Below are 18,353 nucleotides of genomic sequence, written 5' to 3' on the forward strand. Positions count from 1 at the left end.
AACCTTCTAATATGTGAAATAATGCAGCTTAGACGTGGTGCAACAGAGTCTAGCAGAAGCATCTCATTTTGGGAAATCAGATGTCTGCCATGGACCTAGAAAAATAAGATCCATTCATACAATCCTGTCTTTCCTATACAATACCATGGGTGAACACAGCCCTTAAAGCAACCACAACCCATGTAAACAGGCATGCATCAGATGCCAAAGGCCCCATCCTACTTGCCACGCATCCAGCTAATGTCCAAACATCTCAGGATGCCACAAGCTCAGAGAGTCCCCAGAATCTTTCCCTTAACTCCAGTTGAACTTCCACGGCCTGTCCCATGTGCTGCCCTACCCCACCGCCAACAGCTCCACCAAACCTGCACACAGGTGGGGACATGGGTCCCACTCCTCGCCTCCTTCACTCTTTGCACTCACATGTGGGGATGACGCAGGCCTGCACATTTATGAACCATGCCCACACTCTTTCTTCTGTCTGAAAGCCAGAGCTGCTGCCCACCTGAAGGACTACTACTGGTGCCCCAGCTGTGCCATGACGGAGGTAGCCTGCTCATGTCGTTGCTATCCTCTCCTCTCCTCTCCTCACGGGGGCTCACCCACTGGCGCTTCAGGAGCTGGCCCCTGCAACTAACCTAGCACTCTGCTCTGCCTGGACGTGCCAAGTTTCTTCCACCTCTCCTTTCCTGGGTCACATTTTCTTTCCCTCCAGATTGCCTCCCAATGTTGTACAAGAACCAGCTTTGATGTGGTTGCCTCTCTGTCTCCAGCATTGGCCAGGAAGTGTTTAAAAAAATGCATGCTGAATTGATGTAAAGACACAAGGATGCACAGAACAATTGTAGTACAGTCTGCAGTGAGGCAGGAAGCAGACAGGTTCTAGACTCAGCTCCATTACTCTGAGTAGGTACTGTGCCTCACCAAGTGTGTGCACCTATAAAGTGAGGTGAAGACACCTCCTCAAGGGCCACAACACATTGGTGGTTGCAACATTCTCTGCGAGGCAAGCTGACCGCATGTGAGGGCATGACGTGCTACATGGAACATCCAGAGCCCAGGAATGCCGTGATGGCCACTGCACATGACACAGTTCACCGCACAACCTAAAGCTTCCCGGGTCTTATGACCTTCCGCTGGCCATGGTCAGGGAGCAGTCTGCAATGACTGGACCTGGATTTTCACTCTGCTTTACTTTTCACCTCCAAGCATGATTTACATTATTTTAATAAAGACAGAATCTTCCAGAACTGCAGTGACAGGGCCAGTGGCTGACACTGCTGCCTGTTCCCTAGTAATTCTCGTATTGCTGCTTCTCACTTCTGAAAATCCCAGGATCAGAGGCATGCCAGTTACGGAACCCTGGGATCAGCCCGCGTTTGCAGCTGTGATTTTAGAACAAGAGATAGAGTGTGGAGAAAAGCAGACAGCACCCACAGAGCTTTCTCTTTCCTGTCCTGAGCCTGGGCATGCACCTGAGATGGCCTCACATTCTCCTGTGTGCATGGGCAGCTACATGCCAAGTACCTGCAGGCTGTTTCCTTCTGACAACATACCCACAGCACTGTATGAAGCTCCTTGAAGCTGTCTGTGCAGGTGGGTTGCTTAGGAAGTGCATTTCAGAATGTGCATCACGACCAAGGGTGTCGGGTGTGCATGCAGCACGGCAAGCCCGGGGCTTTGCATGCGCCCCCCGCCTGGGGCTGGCGTAACATCACTCCTTGCGTCCTGGTTGTAGGAATTGTCACTGGCATCCTGTGCCAGCCCCAGCTGTGGCACAACTTAATTGTGACTTAGGCTAATGAACTCATCTGTTGTCTGCAGAGAGAATTACTGGCTGGCTCCAATGTTCTCCCTGAGGGGCTGGAGTTCATTACACATGGGGGATGTCAAACAGGAAGGAAGACAGCTGCTGCCGCAGCGCACAGCACAGTGTGTGGCCTGTTGCTGCCACCTCTGTGGTCCCAAAACACACTCCTGCTCACGAACCTTCCATGGCTCCCCACTGCCTATGCGAGTCCTATCTGGCATTCAGGTTACCCTTCCCCCCCACTCTGAGATACGTTCTCCCAACCTCCATCGACACCCCATGCTTTTCTCGCCCCACCCCCTGCCCCACAGAAATTTCAGCTCCAGCCCCCTCCTCACAACCCACCACTGTAATTCCCAGGATAACACCAGTGTTCAGTAGCAAACACTGATGATAGAATCACACACTCACTCTTCAGAAGAGTGAGTTCTGTCTTCCCTACTGGATTGAGAACACTAACAAACTGCAGAATGGGTTCACAGAAACTGCAAGCAAGAACACAAAGACAAGAGTGGTGTACTGGGTCCGGCACGGTGGCCTAGTGGCTAAAGTCCTCTCCTTGAACGCACCTGGATCCCATATGGGTGCCGGTTCTAATCCCGGTGGCCCTGCTTCCCATCCAGCTCCCTGCTTGTGGCCTGGGAAGGCAGTCGAGGACAGCCCAAAGCCTTGGGACCCTGCACCTGTGTGGGAGACCTGGAAGAGTTTCTGACTCCTGGCTTTGGACTGGCTCAGCTCCAGCCATTGCACTCACTTGGGGAGTGAATCATCGGATGGAAGATCTTCCTCTCTGTCTCCTCCTCTCCATATATCTGACTTTGCGATAAAAATAAAATAAATCTTTAAAAAAAGAACTGAGAGTGATGTACTGTGTTCTCATGGCAGGCACCTATTAGTTCAACCCCTCAACAAACCTGCAAAACTCTCATGACCCATGCAGACCAGAGGCAGGTGGTAACAACCAAGATTACCCTCAGGGCAGAGCTGGGGTTAGAATCCGTGTCCAGGCCCAGGTCTCTGCTCTGGCCACCTGCACATAGACCAGGTGGGCTGATGCATGAAGGTCCTCCATGACGAGGACAAGGGCCACTATCGGGCAGTAGATGCTTTTATACCTCTGCTTTGGGTAGGGGGAGGGGTCCACCTCAGCTGATCCAGCTTAAAATCCTGACTCCACTTGCTGTGTGACCCTATGAACATCACTTGCCTCTCCGCGTTATTGGCAACATCACCTGATACAAGGCAGGAGCTCTGCAGAGGAAACCAGGCCAGATGGGTGAGGATAGGGTTGGAGGTGTAAACCCTGAGCATTCAAGCTGGGCTGTCTGAGTCTGCCTACTGTGGTACACTATTGAAGAGTTCTCTGTGGCACACACCTCAGCTTCCTGGAACAGATTCCACTCAGCTCCCTAGACACTCCCCACCCTCAGCTCCCTCAGACCTCTCAGCTCCCTCAGGCCACTCAGCTACCACAGATCCTCCCCTCAACTCCCTCAGACACCTCAGTTCCCTCAGACCCTCTGCTCAGCTCCCTCAGCTCCCTCAGCCCCTCTCTCAGCTCCCTCACCCCTCAGCTCCCTCAGTTCCCTCAGCTCTGCTCAGCTCCTTCACCCCTCAGCTCCCTCAGGTCTCTAAGACACTCAGCTCCCTCAGATCCCTTAGGCCTCTCCTCAGTTACCTCAGCTCCCTCAGACCCTCCCCTCAGTGCCTCAGACCTCTCAGCTCCTCCAGACCCTTCAGCTCCCTCACTCAGCTCCCTCAGACTCTCCCTTCAGATGCCTCAGACCCCCCTCTCAGCTTCCTCAGAACCCTCAGACTGTCCCCTCAGTTCCCCAAGAGCGCTTAGCCTTGGCTTCTACTCACCTCTTTGAGGTCCCCTTCCAGCTCTTTCCTCAGCTCCCCTCTGCTCAACACCCTGAGACCACTCCCCTCAGCACCTGGGGGTCCTCCTCTGACAGCCTTAAGACCTCCCCTCTCCTGGCTCAGTGCCCCGCCCCTCAGCTCTCTCAGACCCCTTCCCTCAGCTCCCTGAGAGCCCCTTCCAGCTGCTCCCTCACGCCCCCACTATTAGCTCTCTGACCCACCCTCCCTCTTAGCTCCCTCTGACCCCTCCCCTCAGCTCCCTGCCTGCTCCACCATCCCTGTACCCAGGCCTTTGTGTGTACCCACCCCAGGCAGACTGGCAATTGCTGGTTTGCTCCCCTCCCACAGGAGCCTGTAACTGTTTTTGCAGTTGCTGTCTGCAGTTCCTGGCAGGGGACACTGTCCATAGTACAGTATCTGTCTCGTAGGATCAGAAATCTCTCAGAGGCCACAAGCCTGCCAGCATGAGATATCAGAGGCCAACGCTGGTAGCCTTAAGCTGTTACCCACAAGAAGGATCCCAGGAGCGAGCAGAAGAGGAGGAGGAACATGGGACGAGCCCGTGGGAGAGTGTGGTGGGGGCTTCCTGGAGTAAGCAAGGCAACAAAACGAGGGATAAGGAAACAAGTGACAAGGATGTGGCTTTGCTCTAAAGCCACTGTTAAAGTCCTGCCACTAGGAACTGAACTGGGCCTGTGGTTCACAATATAAGACCTCAGTTTTCCACATCTGCAAAATGGGAATGTCCGGCCCCTACTTCATAGGGTGCTGCCAACACCGAGAGGCATTTTATGTCTCATTCCAACCCTATGAGTGATTTAAGGGGTCTGAATCTGTTGTCTACAGTTGGCCTGTGCTCATGTCAACCGCTACTGTCTCTTTGAACGCCCCTGTGGACCCCTGCTCATCATTGTTCCTGCCACACCTGTCACAACCAGTTACCTACTGATCCCTTGCCCCTAACCTCTTGGACATGTTGATCCTGCACTGTCCTCCCTTTTTGTCTGGCTGTCATACTTCCAAACACTGTTGTTTCCCACCAGGGCTCCTTCTCAAAGCAGAGCCAACACTCCACCTATCACAGCACCTGCCATGCCATCCTTGATGGAAGAAGATGGGAGACCCAGAGAGCTGATGTGATGTGAAGTGCACAATGGTGGGTAACAGAGGGTTCCAGGCTTCCACCCCTACCTGCTCCCTGTCACCGCCCCTGCATCCATGCTCATTTGCCTCAGTGCTTTGTATTTTTTGGAGAGGCAGAGACAGAGAACGAGAGTGAGAGCTCTCATTTACCAATTCACTCCTCAAAAACCTGCAACAGCCAAGACTGAGCCAGTCCGAAGCCAGGAACTGACAATTCAATCCAAGTCTCCCACATGGATGGCAGGAGACCAGGTACTTGAGCCATCACCACTGCCGCCCAGGGTGCACATTAGCAGGAGACTAGAAGCTGCAGCAGAGACAGGACTCAAGCCCAGATACTGCGGTGTAAGAATGCTGGCAGTCCAAGTGGCAACTTAACCCCTGTGCCAAATGCCCTCCCCTCTGGGAATGAGGGCAGGAATCGTGGGAATTACTTCTCCTCTCATCCCATGGCGGCCTGCCCTGTGCTGGTCCTTGCTCACTTCCAGAAGCACTTGGCCTCAGGCTGATGGCAAAGCGACCATGATTCTCCTGTGTCTGACTGGGAAGGATGGGGGTGGTGGGTAGAGGAAAAAGGAGAGGCTTCCTGTCCCCAGGGGACACACAGGCATAGGGATGGACTCCTGGGAGCAACACGTGTTGGGAGGTGCTGGGGAAGGGTTAAGAAGTCCCACCTCCTAGGCCCTCTCTGGGCTCCTTGAGGCTCTCCCAACTTGGCCAGCCCTACAGAACCCCCCCCCCCCACTGGGCAGTCACCGGGACTTGGGGGGCCTTTGTGCTCTCATAAAGACGGTATTACTGAGTCGCAAAGCTCCCCTCCGCTCCAAGCCTGCTAGCTGCCAGGGTTCCCGCTAAAGGTGAAGCCCTGTCACTCACGGCCAGAGAAAGGGCTGAATCGAGATGCTGAGCTCTTTTGACTTAATGTCACAATTTGCTGCTCTCCTGAAGCACCATGGTGGGAGATGGGTTCACATCCCCGTACAAAGGGCCCCTTGGGGCAGCTTGGGGAGCCCTCGGCTTCTGGGGGCCAGGACCAGGGGCCGCCCAGGGCAGTGGCTGGGCACTCTGCATGCTTCTCATGAACGCTCTAGTTTTCTCTCTGAATGCAGACATCAGCCCAGCCGCCGCGAGGGCCCCACCACCAACGCACTCTCCTGCTCGCCTGGGCTGCAACAAAGGCCACTTGAGGGCCCAGGGACAGCGCTGCCCAGTTCCCTTCCCTGGCTTGTTCTCTGGGCTTTCACATCATCTCTCCCTTTCATTCCCTGCCCCCTCTACTCTTGCTTCATGCCTCATTGAACCCATTAGGCACTTTATAGGGTGCTCCTGAAGAATAAATTTTCTGTGTGGGGCTCCTGATGGTTCCCCTACTGGCAGATCCAACATGTCTGGGTGGGTTGGGGGAGAGGACAATGCTCCTGCAGCCCCTCAGGGCTGTGCTGCCATTAGGAGGGGCTAAACCAGGTGCAGGTACCTGCCTAATGATGGGCCAGGAGCCAGGGACCTCACCCACTGCTCTTTGGTTCAAGGGACTCTGACACCATCCCTCTGTGACTCCTTGATGCAAACGTCGGCTAAAGCTCTGGAAATTCTGTCTTCTCATCTGTGAAATGGGAGCCATCGCCATGCTGTCCTGAGGACTGAGCCAGAAATCCAGCAGCCCCCAGGCATCTGCTCTACGACCGCCCCACCCGCACAGGCTGGCCATGTGCCCTTGTGGCACCTCCAGGGCCTCCACTTGCTGGTGAATGAAGAAGGGAAATAAAAAGACTCAATGCAAGGCTCTTTGCAGCTGTTTCTGAGTGAGTGTGTCTGTCTGTGTGTGTGTTGAGGTTGGGGGGTTCTCCCCCTGCCTTGGTGTCCTGGAGCTTTGAAAAGAGTAAAAACAGAGCCCGAAGGCAGTGAAAAGGCACGATTCTTCTTAAACCCAGCTAATCCCGTAGCTTCCTCTTACAGGAGCAAGGGCAGGAGGCGGGGAAGGGACCACAATTGTTTTTGCACAGGCCTTGCCTCCCAACCACTGCTCCTGGAGACCAGGAAACGAGGGGGAAAAATCCATAAATCATCCACCAAGAGGAGGACAGAGGAGGAACCAGGCTAGGGTAGAGGCCAGGAGCCAGCCGGAGAGATGGAGGGGAAGTCAGGAGGGATGCTGGGACGATTGGAGGGTGAGGCAGCGCTGACAGAGGGCATAGTGTCTAGACAGGGGCTGACCAGCCACCTCACTCAGGAGCCTGGGGACGTGGAGGTTTCACAGCCTCCCATGACTTCAGGCCCATAGGACAAGTCTGCCAGCCCAGGGGGTCTCTAGTCCCAACCCCAGTGCTACCTCCAGCCCTGTCATCTGCATGGAATGCCATATGCCCCCTTGCCCTATTCCTTTATCCCACTCCCAAAAGGCAGCCAGTGCCAGCTGTGGACATAGAAGCAGACCATATGCTCTGTTCCCCAACTTCCATCACCAATTTTCTGCTCATCGGCTCAGGGTTGGGGCTACTCACGGCTTAGTACAAAATCACAGCCTTCGAGGCCTGACTCCAGCCTGTTCTCCTGTTCCTCACTGATGCTGCCCTCACTTCACTGAGCCTCTCAAGGTTGTTGGGTGTGCCCCCTGGTAGGGATATTGCTCATCTCCATCCTGCCCATCTCCGGTGAGGCTGCTGTCCAAAGGATGCCATCCCTGGGCTCTCAGAGGGGCCGCCATATGCATGCTGGTTCCTGCAGCCTTTCTGTGCCTGGTTTATTTCCCATCTCATTCATGGTCTGGTTCATTCACTTTTACGAAGAGCCACCTGTCTGGTGCTGAGCATGCACAGCAGTTGCACAGTAAACATTGGACAGATGGAGAACAAACGAGTGAATGAGCAACAATACCCCTAGCAAATGAGGGGATGGACACAGAAGCCACCAATCTGAGGCTGCAGGGCAGCAGGGACCAACGTTACCACTGGTCTATCAGTGCCTGGAATGGCCCCCACACAGGTGACAACATTTTCCTGTTAGTGTCCTGTGAGGTAGGAAACATCGAGTAGCAGAGTAACCCTTTAGGCCATAAGCCTCTGTACAGGGCCACATCATGGAAAACAGGTCTGGGGACCACTGACCCAAAATGCCTGGGACCTGAAGCCTTACAGAACCTGGAATTCTGGACTGGGGAGTATCACAAACATGCATTGAGCCATCTGAGGGTAAATGTGGAATCCATGTAGGAACTATCGGGAAGTGGGAAACATCTGGTCCATAGGTCAACCTGGTACACATCTGGTCTGCCCCTGTCAGAGCAACTGCAGGTGGTACTCAGTGTCAGTAACTCCACTGTGGCTCACTTTCGATAACTCTGTAGGGTCTGCAAATGATGCTGTGAATATCCAAATGGGCCTTGGCAGAAAAAAAAAGGATCCCCATGCACAACACATACACTAAACACACAGCCATATATGAAACAATTTGTAAATGAACCAAGTTTGCAGCATGGAATTTCTATATGCAGCATCCTTGATACTCACAAAGTTTCAGATGTGTTTTCAGAGGACAGTGGCTTCACCTCCATGTTTTTTTTGTGGGCCACTAGGTGTCCATCACAATTATCCATTTGTGCTCTCACAGTAGCAAGAAAACAGCCATCAACACACTAAAGAGGCAACTCACGGACCTGTGACCAGCACAAAACATGACTGACAAACAAGCCATGTGCTGCTTGGGACCCAGAAGCTACCACAGGCCCATCATGGATTAGAACAAGGCCTGGCAAAGCCACAAGAGGATGACAGGTAGGTGGTGAAAACCTTTTTCTGTCTTCAACAAACACGGATGGGGCTGCTAGGAAAGTGTCACAAATCACTAACGTTGCTGCTACTGCATGATAGCCAGACCAGAGAGTGGGAATAAACCCTCAGGATATCTCAAGGAGAATGAGGCACAGGATTCAAAGCTTTTCAGTTCTACCACAGTGCAAGCCAGCAATGTGTGCGTGCAAATGGAACTCATCAGTGTGTGCACAAATAGAAACTTAGTATGTATGTACAAACGGGAACTCTTCAAAGTTACTCTCCCTGGAGATCTCCCCAGTTGAACTGCCAGACTCGGAACCCAGGCCAAGAAGACAGAGGACAGAAGTCAGCTATGTGTTGGCAGTGAAAAACTGGGCAAATGGAGACTCTAAGATGGACTATGTCAATCAGTGGATTCTTCAACGACCTCATCGTGCTTGGAGAGACGAGATTGGCAGCAATTCATAACTGTTGAACTATCGGGACCACTTGAGCAAGACCCTCGGAGCAAGCTCCACATCCGAGACCTGAGGTGGGTGGGAGACTGGGTGGGGTTTCTCCCTTAAAATTCCCTTTTACATCAGATATAAGAAGGAAACAATATATTTAAAAAATTTAAAAATTTTTAAAATTAAAAAAAAGAAAGAGAAAAAAAAAGTTACTCTCCCCTGGGGAAGGGTGGCAGGGGATGACAGTGCTCAGTGTGGATGGTGTAGAGACAGGACAGACAAGAGAAGTTGGTCACTTCACAAAAGCAGGCTTGGTTGAAAATCGGAGGAGAGACCAAGTCCTGCAAAGGGACTTGCTGGTTTCAGGTCTATGGCACGGGCAGGAACAATCTGGTGGATTAACTCAAAAGGGGATCCGGGACAATCACAGACAGCTACACATCCTGGTCTGATTTCAATCCTCTGTCTCTCAGTTATCCATGGGACCTGTTGATCTGGAGGTTTCCCCCAAAGACTCCTGTACTCTAATACACAACTAAACCAGGTGTTGTTTTAAGGCTGTAGAAGCAGCTGTAGCCTCAGGGACAGCAGGGCCAGGAAAGCTTTTCCCATTAATGAACGTGTCTCACACACAGGAGCTCCTGCTGGCATCAGAGTGTGGCATGCAGGATGGCACTCCAGGGAGCAGTAGGCAAAGAGGCAACACCACCCAGTCATGGCCTGGATGACAACAGGCACAGAGACTTCTCCTTCCCTGAGAGTGGCTCCAGCCAAGGCTATACAGGCAGTGGCTGGGGTGAACTCTGTCTGCTCAGAAGTCCTGGACCACCAGCGCTTCATTCTCAGCTGCCTTTGCACAGAACCCCAAGACCCTCTGGCTGCTAGGTTCACCTCGAAGGTGAGGCAAGAAACAAACAGGGACAAAAATGCCCATTCTTCCCTGCAGAGTCCACCTGCTGATCCAGGGTCTCCAGTGCCCCCTGGAACTGTCCACTGTGACCCACAGAATTGCTTCCCCAAGCTGGGCATGGGAGTACTAGCCTCTCCTTCCTGGTCTTTCCAGCGAAGATCAGCAAGGTCACCGTGACTGCTCTGTTTTCTGGGTCCCCCAGGGTCATGGCCAACAGTCAGGGCAAGGTAGTTAGGACATGGGCCACTTTTTTCCATCCCTCCTGCCCTGATGAGGTGCAGACCCTAGAGGACACTGGTGTGGGTGACCCCAGCAAGAACACAAGCCGGAAACTGCTGCCGGTCCATCCAGACCCCAAGTGGCCTGGATGGACCTGGATGTCTGTCTACAGAGGCCCTGGCACACATCTGGAGCCACAGCTAAGACTTCAGTGGAAGCTTGGCAGCCACCTATATCCAAAGCACGTCCATGCCACTTGCCCAGGGCAGACAGGCAGGCTTTGCTGCTTCCTAGGTGAGCACACTGAGGTTCAGTATATGAAATGGAACATCCCTAAGGTGCATGGCAAGTCATGGGAGGAACAGATGCTCAGCTCCTAAGTGTGCTCTCTGGTTGGCGCCCTTCCTGCCTCCCACCCAAGGAGCTGGATCAGACACCATGCATTCCGGCGTCATGTGTCACCGCAAGCCTGTATGAGGACTTCTTGCACCTCCCCAGCGCTCATCGTAGATTGCTTGTCCCTCTTACCTTTCCTGTGGACTTGGTCCCCTTCCAGATACAGAAGTAACAGATGGTCCAAGCTGCCAGGAGACACAAGGCCAGCTCCCAGCGTAGGTTCCCGATGTGCTCGATCCCGTCAGAGATGGCCAGGACCCGGCGCCTGCAGAGGGAGGGTGGGGTGTCAAGCCACACTCACCCAACTGAGCCAGCACTCTCCACGTGCCTCTGGGCTGGGTACAAGGATAGAGAGGCAGCCCCTCCTTGGAGCAGAAATCAGGAAATTAGCAGAGCTGCAAGGACCAGGGGCAGGGGTAGTGATATAGGGGAAAGACCACAAAGTACCTACCCACTAAGGAATGCTGCAGAGACCAATCTGCTGCCCATGTACATTCCACAACCCTCCCCAAAGAAGCACAGGACCCTCTCGCCCTGCTGGACTCAGGATGGCCTAAGGACCTGCTCTGGCCATTGTGTGTCCAGCAATGGAAAGGGTGTCGTGTCCCACAGCTGCTGCCATCTTCCGTCTACGCATCCTCTGCCACCTGTATCAGATCCCCAGTGGGAACAACAACTAAAGTGTCACAGGGAGCTTTGGGCTCTTTGGAAGAAGCTGTGCTTGCTGTGATTTGACTCAGGACATCTCAGAGAGCTGCCTGGAGGAAGGGCCATGTGTGTCAGGCTGTGAAGGATCAGTGGACTTCAGCCAGGAGGAGGACAGAGTGCAGGTCTTTTGGGGTTATGAGAACAGCACTGGCAAAATCCAGAAGATGGAGTGTGGCATTCAAGGAGCACAATCATGTAGATCCTTGCCCTTGATAGTGCAGGGCCCTGGAGAGAGAGGTGTGGGTGCACCAAAGCCCCTGCCCTTCCTTGACCTTCCTCTGAATGGACTCAGGCCTGGCTCCTGGAACCCCTGCGCAGTGTTTGTGCTCCTAGGAAGCCAAGTCACCACACTCCACACGGAGCGGCGTGACAAACCCCCTCCACGCCTGCTCCATGAATCCTAGGCCACTGCCAAGCCACCCCAGCAGACCATGCCAGTGGCCTCTGAGTTCTGGGAACGTCTTCTGAGTGGGGAGCCCCCAGCCCAGCCAGCATGAAAACCACCCTCAGTGTCCGTCTCCCTGGGATTCCGCGCGGAGCCTGATTCTGCATTAATTACTCAATGACACCAATTAGCACGGGTCCGTGGGCTCCCTCCAGGCCCAGCTCCCCCCTGAGAGCTCAGGCAGGCCAGAAGACAAAATTAGACCCATTGCAAAAAGGATACCGGCTTACAGGCTGCCACCGCCAGGCTGGAGAAGCAGCACCAGAAGGGTTGGCACCCACAGAGGAAATGCCTCCTCTAGCCAGGCACGGTGTCAGGGGTTGAGGCCACAAAGTACGGCCCAGTCAGACTTCTGCCCTTCAGGATGTTCAGCTGGACCAAAAGGACATCCGAGACACAGTAGACGAAAGGATGGCGCTGACAGCCCTGGACCTGCTTCTGAAGTCTCAGCCATCTCCAGCTGTGACTGACCGCTAGAGGCCTGTACTACTGCACACCCTTCAGGCAATTCTTGTCCCCAACACAGTGACAGCCCCAAAGGTGGCTGTCGGTGTACAAGCCAAAAACCCAAATTTCCTGTGCCCCATTATAGACCACTGAGTTCCAATCCCTGTGGAGCAGCACCCAAGAACCCCCTCCATGCATGGTGGGGCATGGGCACCGCAGAAGAACAGCTCCCTGGCAGTGGAGGGATGACCAGAAACTCTTGCTCATCTTGTTTTGAAGGAGGAATGTGGAGACATCACCCAGAAGTGACTGAAAGTGTGGCCATTCTCCCAGGGAAACGCTCTCCCCACAAAAAAAAAAAAAAAAAAAAAAAGAAAGCAAAGCAAAAAAACATTGTAGGGAGCTCTGTTGTGTTCAGCAGTGGCCAGAGTCTCACAAGTTCAGCCCAGTGGTTAGCAAACGAGAAGGGACAGCTCAGAGCAAGGAGATGCTGGGCCTGGACCACAGCACTAAAGAAACTGACAGGTCCTCGGCTGGCAGAGGTGCATGGATGGAGAGACAGACGAGGACACACACACACACACACACACACACACACACACACACGTGCGCGCGCCTTCTTCCTGAGGTCGCTAGTTCTGAGCGGGGGATGAGAAAACTGGAAGTCTCACAGTGACAGAGGCAGAAAGCAGCGGCAGCCCTGGCAGGAGCGAGCTGGCTCGGCTCCCCTGTTGCCCACATTTTGGATGCTGCAAGCTTCTGGGTCGTGCAGCCTGTGCTGGCTCCCTCGCGCTTAATTGAACAATCTGAGTCTTCCACAGGGAACAGATGACGGAAGGCTACAGAAGATGAACTGCTCTTTTGTTCCACGAGACGCAGTTTAGAAAACATCCTCCAACTATTTTCTTTGGGTTGTAGCGAATCTGAACTCAACCAGGAGCTGATCTTGGGGTTTCTCAAGGACTCTAACGGGGGCTTGGGGGTCAGGTTCTCAGTGCCTGTAGAGCTGCTTTGAAGCCCACAGGGGTGGCCTTTGAGAGCTTGGGGACTAGGGTACTTGTCTCTGGAGACTTCGGAGGAGGCACAGTTCTTCCTGGGAAAAAGCTTTATAATGCCCCTGCCCTGTGCAGCACTGGAATTCAAGCAGTCTGCCAGGGCGCTGGCCAACTGAGGCCGAGGCACAGACCTCCTGCCACTGCCCCAGCACAAGAGATTCTGATGGCAAGATGGGGCTCTTTGGGAGGGACTGTTGGTGCAATGAGGGCTGTGCACCTGCTATGTGCCAGGAGCTACAGCAGATGCTTTCAGAGGCACTTCTCCCAGGCTTCCGTGGAGTTTTTCTGGAGCTCTCTACCTGGAGCTCAGAAGTATTGGGCCCAGGCTTCTCCATCCCTTGGGTCGAGGTGGGCTGGGTTTAAATCCAAGCTGCTCCTCATGAGCTGTTTCACCTTGGGGAGGTGACAAGACCTCCCCGAGCACCTCAGCTGCCCCATCTGGAAAACGGGAGCAATGACGCCTGTCTTCAAGGACTTTTTGAAAGGAAAAAAGGTCTACTCTTGGAGTAGACGAACTTTACATTTCAGAGACTGGGGAACTACAGGTTGAGGAATTTGTTCACAAACTCACAACAGGTGATAAAGCTCAGACTGTAGCCTGGGGATCCTCATTCCAAGCCTGCCATCACTCACTCCTTTCCTCACTTTGCCACAGTAAGCCACACTACCCAGTCTGAGTCTTCACACGCTGAAGTGAAGGGTCTTTGGCACCTGCCATTCTTGCATTTATCCATTCAGGTTAAGCTCACACTTCATAAAGCATCACCGGTGTGTCAGGTATTATGCTAGGTGGGGTCCTCAAGCAGTTCATGGAGTGATGAGGAAGGGACACAAGGACGTACAGCAGGGTGTGGACAGTGGTGAGGGCACAAGATGCAGCTGGGAGGCTCCTGGACTTGGCAGGGCATTCCCAGGGATCTGAGTCAGCATTGGGAAGCAGGGCAATGAGAGGGGACTCACAAGGGGGTCAGTATGGAAGAAAAGTAGGTAGAGAGAAAGAGGAGGAAAGGAGGAGGGGAAAGAGGAGGCAGGAGCCTGGGAGGGAGCAGCCAGGTGAGGCGGCGAGGACTGTTCTAGAGACGGGGCTCAGGCCCAGGATGAGGCTGGGGAATGGCAGCTCCTTGGGGGAGCGCAAAAGGGGCCCACAGGGGCTGTGTTACCTCCAGTTGCTTGGTTTTCAAGCTGGGGCAACTGGGTGGTTGATGGTGACATGGCAGGAGGCATAGCATCAAGGCTCCTGAGATGGGGCCGGGAGGAACAGGGTAGATGAGGCAGGGGACACCCTTTTTTCCATGGGGAAGAGGGGGCCTCAAGACCTCCCATATCTCTCCTCAGAAAGAGATGTAGGACAGGAACGGCTGTGGAGGAGATCACATAGGTGTCCCCTCTGTAGCTCCTACTGGTTGCACTCAGTCCTCATGGTAATACAACATTTGCCAGGGCACTACCCACAGGGAATGGGTCCCAGGACCCCCTGCCAGTCCAAAGATGCTTAAATCCCGCATGTGAAAATGTCGGCAGAACTGCTCAGGAGGGACACACACCCTCCCTGCAGGCGACCAATTACACCTGATGGGACAGGAATGCTGCATGCACAGCCAAGACAGGACAAGCAGCCTGCACATGCGCAGGACAGATGCAATCTATCCTTCCAAACAGTCCAACCTATGGATAGGCATCATATCCATATGCAGATGTGGGGAGCCAACAGCATGCCCATCCTGCAGATGGGGAAACCGAGGCCTGTGACTTGTCCAAGCTATTACCTGAAACTAGACTTTTCAGGTGCTAGCACCCCTCACTCTTGCTCCTCTCCAAGGGTCTCACACACACGGGGCGGGGGTTGAGTCTACAGCCTCCTACCTAAAGTTTGCAGTCTCCAGAACAAGTGCTGGTCAGACTGGGGTGTGGAGCCAGAGAAGGGAGGTGTAAGCCGAGCTTCCCCTGCCAGAGGACTTGAGAACGGTCCCAGACTAATGGGGGCGGGGGGAACTTCATCTTCATGCCTTGCACGATGCTGGCAAACAGATCACCTTTCTTTAACCTGCCACGGAGGACGGCACTGCCAGGGACACACAGAAGGCCCTGAAAGCTGGAACGGAGGGCTAAGCTATAAATAGCCCTGCCGGTCTCCCAAAGCAACAAACACACACGCAGAAAAAGGCCCTGCTCTGAAACAAGTGTTTTCTGGGACTCCAGGGAGCACGGCAGCACCACTGGGTGCTGTTCCCCATGCTCTGGGAAGAAAGAGGTGTAGCCCCTAATTCTCCCTGCACACAGGCAGGAGCAGGAGTGCTGCTTCAGAACTCAGGGGGCAATCCCCAAAACCTAAAAACCCAGCCGGGCTCTCTTCGAGCAAAAGGTCTCTCTGGATTTCAGGTGTGCCAATCAAGCGTTCAGCAGACAACACACAGATCACCCCAAGGCCTGGGGTGAACCTGCAGGACAATCTTCCTTCCACCCCCGCTCAGAGGTACAGTGGAAAAGACATGAAGCGGGACAGCTTGTGCCTCCCGCCAGCCTGCCCCTAGAGGACCCAGGTCATCGTCCTGCCCCTATCCCCAGCCTCCTCTTACCTACATTACAGATGGGAATGGGAAACTGTATCTCACAAGGTAGTACTTGTGAGACACTCAGAAGCTCGAAGAAGCCTTGAATGAAGCCATCTGCACAGCTCCGTCTGACCAGGTGCTGTCCCATCTAGCAGTCTCCCTCACTGAGATGCAAATCAAAGCCAAGACAAGATCCCACTTCACACCAGCCAGGACTCACAGGCAGCTGTACTGGCTTGGACCTGGAGGTTTGGGGCCCTCCTGAGCTGCTGGCGGGAAGGCAACACCATACAGATGCTGCAGAAAATGGTCTGGAACTTCCTCACCAACACTTTTATCCACACCAACCCCTGGGAAGATACGCCCAAAAGGATGAAAACCATGGGCTGGAAAGAAGCGTACGTAAACATTGGGAGTGGCATTGCACACATGGCAGCACCCCCATATGGCAGGACTTGTGCAGAACCCCCAAAATGAGCACAACACTGAGCACACTGCCACCTGGGGACAGCTGCGCCACAATGACCACAGGTCATGGGACTCTGAAATACACAGCACCCAGAACAGGCAAATCTGCATGGAGAGTCACTGAATGGCTGTGTGGAGGGGAGCCAGGGGAGAGCCCCCAAATACTGAGGTGGATGATGGAAGCTTCCAGGCTCACACTGTGGTGATGGCTATACATTCACCATGCTTACTCAAAACCACTCAACCGTACATCTTAAAAGGAGTAGGTTATACCTCAGTAAACTTGTCAAAAATTTAAGGAGGGGTCTCTGCACACCATGTTTCTGCTTTTCCAAAACATCACAGCACTCCTTTAGCCTGTGGCCGGCCATCCTCTGAAATGGTCAATCAGCAGCTCCAGCCACAGGCCATCAGTGCATTTTTAAATATACATTGTTCTGAGTAATACTGCGGAATTGTAGCACCCTCCCTCCCCTGCCTATGTGTCCCATCAAGATGTGAACCACCCGTGTCCTACCATGTTCCTACTGTATACACCCCCTCCTTCAGGTCACTCAATGGCTGCCTTCGCTGTCAGATGGACCACAGTCCCAGCGTCACAGTGCTGGTGTTCCAGCAGTTCTCATTCTTACACACACACACACACACACACACACACACACACATTTACTTAATAATGGCCCCAGAGTATAAGAGTAGTGATGCTGGCAATTTTATTGCAGTGGGAGCTGTTACAGTTGTTCTCTCTTAGTGCTGCTGTCCTAAGCTCTTAGGCTGCCCAGTGTATAAGTGAAGCTTTATCCCAGGCACACATGTCCAGCACAGAGCAGAACACCCAGGTTTGGTACCACCCATGGTGGCAGGTGTCCACTGGGTCCTCAGAACACATCTGGGCACCGCACTCCTAACACGGTGCAGGACAGGTGCGTTACCTCTTCCGCTCCTCCTTGACTGTGGGTGAGACCCAGAGGAATATGAGAGTGGGGAGGAGCAGGCAGACACCCCACAGAGCAGCAGACCAGGCAGCAGAGGGAAAAGAGGCAGAGCACACGAGAAAGCATAGAAGTAGGAGGGGACGCCCTCAGTTGAGAACACTCATTTGAGGGATGCAGAGCCTGCCCATCAGAAAGGGCCTCACTGACCCCACGGCTCTGGTCCCACAGCCCTCGCATCTTGCCTCTTGCCCTTTGCAGCAGGACTCAGGCCGCCCCCAAGTGCTACTGAAGTCACCCTCCACTGCCTCTCTGCTCCAAGGAAGGCAGCTCTGCATTAGCGAGCCAGCGAGAGCTCAAACACATCATGGCGCACCACCTTGACCCCCATACCCAATGAGGTGTTCCAGTTTAACATGAATGGACAGAGGTCAGTAGAGTCCCCTGACAGCCCTGAATGAGCAGGCCATGTAGGGATGGGCTGTGCTCCCAGCTCAGGTGCAGCCCACCAAGAGGCCACCATCTGAGATCCAAAATGAAAGCAAGTGTGTTGTGTTTTGGGGGACGGGGGAAGGACCCAGAGGAGCAAACACTAATTAGTGATGTCCTATTGTCCATGACTGGTCAAATACCACCTGCACCTCTAAGTGAAGTGTACAGGGGTGCTCTGTGCCTTATGATGGGTTAGGCCCACCTAAGTGGAAAACATCCAAAGCCAGACCATCTTGAGCCCACCTAATCCACAGAACACCAAGCTTCATAACCCAGCACAATCCCACAGTGTCGACCACATCCCCTCACAGCCATGGGATGGATGGGTGGCTGCAGCATCCAGGGAGCTGGGTGGCACAGCACCAGCTCGGAAAAAGACCCCCATCCAGGTCTCAATCAAGGGAGGTGCCTTTTCACCACCTTGATATGGACAAGGTGTCTCAACCATCTACTTTGGGGCAGGTGTGCAGTTCCCCTGATTCAGTTGACAAGGAAGGCAGCTTTATAATTACCTACCAGGGACCCCACTGATGAGGGTCACAGTCAAACTGCCCCAGCTCTGGCGTTCCTTCCTATGCTGTGAGTCTCCGAGCTGCCCCACACTGCAGGTGCACAGGTGAGCAGGTGTGTATGCAATGTGTGAATGCGAGTATTAAATCTAGACAGTTGTATACTTACACCTTCTCAAGGCTTG

At 53.7% G+C, this 18,353-nt stretch overlaps 1 protein-coding gene across 1 annotated transcript in view; it reads right to left on the bottom strand.

Annotated features, from left to right (window-relative positions):
* The window catches only part of SLC6A11 (solute carrier family 6 member 11), a 97,007-nt gene that overhangs the window by 59,266 nt on the left and 19,388 nt on the right, over positions 1 to 18,353 (bottom strand). The window contains exon 5 of the mRNA XM_004581306.2: positions 10,693 to 10,825. Within this exon, the coding sequence (XP_004581363.1) occupies positions 10,693 to 10,825 (133 nt within the window). The remainder of the gene's footprint in view (positions 1 to 10,692; positions 10,826 to 18,353) is intronic.

This window comes from Ochotona princeps, chromosome 21 (genome assembly GCF_030435755.1).
Source record: "Ochotona princeps isolate mOchPri1 chromosome 21, mOchPri1.hap1, whole genome shotgun sequence".
In the NCBI taxonomy this organism is placed as follows: Eukaryota; Metazoa; Chordata; class Mammalia; order Lagomorpha; family Ochotonidae; genus Ochotona; species Ochotona princeps.